This window comes from Galeopterus variegatus, unplaced genomic scaffold (assembly GCF_000696425.1).
Source record: "Galeopterus variegatus unplaced genomic scaffold, G_variegatus-3.0.2 Scaffold8979, whole genome shotgun sequence".
Classification (NCBI taxonomy): domain Eukaryota; kingdom Metazoa; phylum Chordata; class Mammalia; order Dermoptera; family Cynocephalidae; genus Galeopterus; species Galeopterus variegatus.
This window is the reverse complement of record NW_007735090.1, coordinates 46,718-51,428: the sequence shown is the minus strand read 5'-3', so window position 1 is coordinate 51,428 and position 4,711 is coordinate 46,718. Positions and strand designations below refer to the sequence as shown.

The 4,711-nt window shown below is 39.5% G+C and overlaps 1 protein-coding gene across 2 annotated transcripts in view; it reads right to left on the bottom strand.

Moving 5' to 3' along the window:
• The window catches only part of STT3A (STT3A, subunit of the oligosaccharyltransferase complex (catalytic)), a 30,407-nt gene that overhangs the window by 6,693 nt on the left and 19,003 nt on the right, over positions 1 to 4,711 (bottom strand). For both annotated transcript variants that reach the window (XM_008593301.1, XM_008593300.1), the window contains 5 exons: positions 3,891 to 3,982; positions 2,680 to 2,835; positions 2,254 to 2,442; positions 1,215 to 1,331; positions 994 to 1,096 (listed from right to left, as the gene is read on the bottom strand). In XM_008593301.1, coding sequence (XP_008591523.1) covers positions 994 to 1,096; positions 1,215 to 1,331; positions 2,254 to 2,442; positions 2,680 to 2,835; positions 3,891 to 3,982 — 657 coding nt within the window. The remainder of the gene's footprint in view (positions 1 to 993; positions 1,097 to 1,214; positions 1,332 to 2,253; positions 2,443 to 2,679; positions 2,836 to 3,890; positions 3,983 to 4,711) is intronic.

Genomic DNA, 4,711 nt, shown 5'->3' with positions numbered 1-4,711 from the left:
GAAATGTAATATAAAGAGCTAAAAATTCTTTTATCTACTATAAGAAGTTGATAGAGTATATATAAAACTGATCTATTGCTGAATAGCAGAATATATATATTATTTAGAAATGTGAACAAAAATACTAGAAAAAACAGCTGAAGAAATAACTGCCTCGGGCCGGCCCGGTGGCGCACTGCTACAGTGCGCCGCTTGGGAAGCATGGTGGCGCTCGGATCCCACATACAGACCGGCCGCTCACTGGCTGAGCGAGGTGCGGGAGCAACACCGAAGGTTGCGATCCCGTAGCCGGTCCCGGTCCGGTACGGGCGCGACACTGAGGGTTGCGATCCATTGCCGGTCACGAAAAAAAAAAAAGAAATAACTACCTCTGGGGACTGATGTTAAGGGAGCTTAGGTTAGGGGCAGAGGACTACCATTTTTTATTATAAGCCTTCAGAACTGTTTAACTTTTTAAAGTATAAACAGGTATTATTTTAACTTTAAAATTATTTTTAAGGCAGAGAACTGTATTTGAATGTTTATTCTAAAATTATCTTTGCCAATAATCAGAAGAAACATGGTAACGTATGCCATTTTACACATGTATACATTTCATACATACATATATACATTTTCCATGTACACATATACAAAACGTTCTTAAGCTGGCAGACAATTGTATCACTTAAAACCACTTAAAAATGCTAATTCTTAAATTCAATTTCATGAGCCTTATGTTCTTTGTTTTACTGGTTCTGGAACTGTTATATCTTTAGATAATCATAGCATGCCATACCTACCTGAGAATTTTTTACATCTACTTCCTATTTGTCAGGGGGAAAAGAGAAATCAAAATACGCAAACCTCAAGTTGCAAATACTTAAGAACTCCCCATAAAAGAAAAGTATCTTGGTAAGATATCAGTAAAAAGACATAAAAATAGAAGATTCATCTAGTTTTCTTAGAATCTATGCCCTGTGGCTAGAAAAAGAATCAAGTATAACACATTACCATCAGAGGAATATCCAGTGAGGCCTCCAAAAATAACCAGCACATAGCTGACATCAAGCTCCCTCATGATCTCATAGGCTTTTTCTTCTGTAGATGCCATTGCCTAGAAAAATAAATGTACAAGTCTCAGAGCAAAATCCCAAGTCATGTGATCCATTCATGGAGGAATATTTCCCACTAGACTCTGTGTGCCAAACACTTAAAGGACCCCTTCACCTTACCTGCCCTACTCGAGAAATATGGGTATTATTCCATGTGTTATTGTCCACTAAAATTGTCCGATTCGCCATAGCTGTAATCTGGTAACCATAATCCCACCATGACATGACTTTTGCATCCTGAAAGAATGGGAAATGAAATAACAGTCTTCTTACTGCCTCTAAAAATCAAATGCAAGAGAAGAAATGAAAGGGCATCTTTGGTCTGATAAGAAGTGAGACCTGGCTAATCAATCAATTTCTTCACAAAGTAATGCATGCCTAACCAGGAAATAAATCTTGGCATTTTGTCCTCCATTTATATACGATCATAAAATCTCAGCACAAGTTATATAAAACCCAACATTCCCAATACTTTCATCCCAGATCACTTTATACATAACAAGCATAATGGGGTGGGTGGTATGAGGGACTGTGCAATATAGCCAAATAAATAGCCTAGTGTCATTAGATAACTTTATTAAATAAATGACCCTTTAACAATGTCACAAAAATCAGTTATAAAAATGGGGGGAAACACAAATCATGGGACATGACAGGCAAAGATTAACAGATTCTTAAAGTTTCGATTCCTAAAGAATCTGACTCAGAAATGCTGTTCGCAACAGCTATCACAAAGGAAATCACTTCAGATCCTCACAAGGTATAAACTAAACTGTTGAGTGGTTATCATTAGGCAATCATAGAAGATTTATATATTTTGTGTTTTTATTTTGATTTTTTTCTACAATGAATAGGTACTATTTATATGTATTTTTTCTTCTTTTATAATTGCGATGGTCCACCTCATGTTAAAATCATTATGATGTCAATACATGTGTCCAAGCAAAGTCTGGATAATTACTAGTAAGGTAAGGGTCACCATAGAAGAAATCCCTGAATTGAATGGAAGTTAACCCCTAAGGCTCATTCAAGACCAGAGTTTCTAAAGTTCCAATTTCTCTAAGCTTTCTACCTATCTAAAAGCTAAATGATCCACTTTAAGACCAAGTGTCTCCCCCTTCACTCCTACCCCACAATCTCGCTCCTCCCAAATCCTCACCTCTGGAGTATTGTGACGAAGCCAATAATATGCTTCTCGAAAGTCATCAAAAATGATCCTACTGCCATCCCCACCCCGGGCAGACAGCACGATGGAGGGAGAAGAGTAGGCCTCACTGGTCACCCAGGTTGAATGAAAGGTGTAGGTGATGAGAAAGAAAGCCATGACCAATATCATCCCACTTGCCACCTAAACAAGGAAGAAGAATTGCATAGTAAACCTAACTAAGTTTACACAGCACAGGACAGCTTCTTACACACAGTCACTAACATATGAGATGGATCAGAATAAGTCACGGGCTACATGAGTTAATTCTGACGACTATGACAGTGCCCTACTTTACTCCAGCACTCACACACACATGTGCACGCACACATACATACACACAGTTTTCCAAGCCTGTTGTTAGCATTACTTAATTCTCACTTCATTCTTAATAGGGTAGGTAGAATCCTGTTGCTTCTTGCTCTTCTTGTCTGGACGACTTATGTCCAGATTCTTCATATATGTAGACAACACCTGGGAGACGCCAATGCCGGAAAGAATGCACATAACGGGTGCCAACACTAGCATTAGACGCACCTAAAAGAGACAGGAAGCATGATCAGTCTCACTAATGTTTCACAAACTGCAGATTTCAACCTATTAGTAGATCATGACACCAATTCAGAGCTTTTCTTCAAACATGACCTTGCAATGAAAGTTGAAGAAAAAACACTTGATACAGGTTCAGTAGTAGAAGTATATATTTCTTAAACTTTGTTTAATTATATATGTGTATATATGTATGTGTGTCCAGAGTAATGATGTAATGATATGACATAAGATACATTTCTTAACCACTGTTCGGGATAAAAAAAAAGTGTGAGAAACGCTGTCTTACTATAACATATGAAATCTCTCCTCTCTTTAAAGAAACTAGCACTAGGTAATCCTCCCAGGCCTTCAAGAAAAATAAAATCTCCCTTTTTAAGACACTCAGAGTCACATTCTCCAACAAAATGTAAAAGTACCTCTCTAACACAAGGTTATGCATCCAAGAAAGTTGGATACCACAACCAGAATGTATGAGTATCTCATACATTCCTGGGAAGGATCAATCACAGCAAGCAACTTTACAACTCAGCCCCTCAAATCCTCAGAGGGAAGCATCCTGCCAGGCAGGGTGATAGAGTTTGGATGTGTTGTCCCCCCATAACTCATGTGGAAATCTGATCCCCAATGTGGCAGTGTTGGGAGCTGTTTGGGTCATCGGGGTGGATCTCTCATGAATGGATTCACACTCTCCCTGGGGGGCAGGTAGTGAGTGAGTTCTCACTGTATTAGTTCCAACTGGACCTGGTTGTTTAAAAGACCCTGGGACCTACTCCCTCTCTCTCTTGCCTCCTCTCGCCATGTGATCTGCTTCTACCCGACCGGCTGCCTGCTGCTTTCTGCGATGAGTAGAAGCAGCCTGAAGGCCATGCCAGATGCAGCTTCCCAGAATCATAAGCCAAATAGACCTCTGTTCTTTATAAATTACCCCATCTCAGGTATTCTGTTATAGCAACACAAAATGGACTAATACACAGGGGGGGAAAAAAAGCAGCTCAGAGTTAGGGGTGGAAAAGTTTGTTAGGACTAAGGGCATTTCTCACCATTACAGCTGAAAAGTACATGCTGGTCACACCATACATGATGATAAAAATCCGGGCATCAGATAGGTTGCTAAAGCAGTAGTAGAGGCCAACTATAAAAGAGGGAAGGAGGAGAAGTAAGAAGCTGAGCCCTGTAGGTAGAAACCTACAAGGGAAAGTATCTTCATTATATGACTGGATGATTCCACACATTTAACTCAGCAATTCCACTTCCAGGAATTTATCCTAAAAAACAATCATAGAAACATGCAAAGATGTTTACTACAGCACTCTCTAAAATAGCAAAAAATTAGAAACAACCTAAATGTCCAACAATAAGAAGCTAGTTAATTATAGTATATTAATAAGATGGAATATATATTGCTGCATAAGACTATGAACCATTTGCCTTCTTACACATCTTTACACATCTCTGTATTTAAAAAAAACTAACAAATGATATACCTTATCTCTATAAAACAATACTAAATAATAGAGAAATTATCATGATTCATCAGGAAGTGGAAAAAATCAGGAAAAAAACTATATGAGCTCATTCTTATTCAGTAAACAGATGAATATACATCAAAATGTTAACAGTGGCTAGAGATGGGTGGTGAAAACTCATGCAATTTTTACCTTTTTCTCTTTTTTTTTTTTGTCTTTTTCCGTGTCCGGCAACGGATCGCAACCTTCAGTGTTGCCCCCGCACCGGACCGGGGACCGGCAACGGGATCGCAACCCTCGGTGTCGCTTCCGCGCCTCGCTCAGCCAGTGAGCGGCCGGTCTGTATGTGGGATCCGAACCCTCGGGCAGGAGTGCCGCCGCGCTTCCCAAGCGGC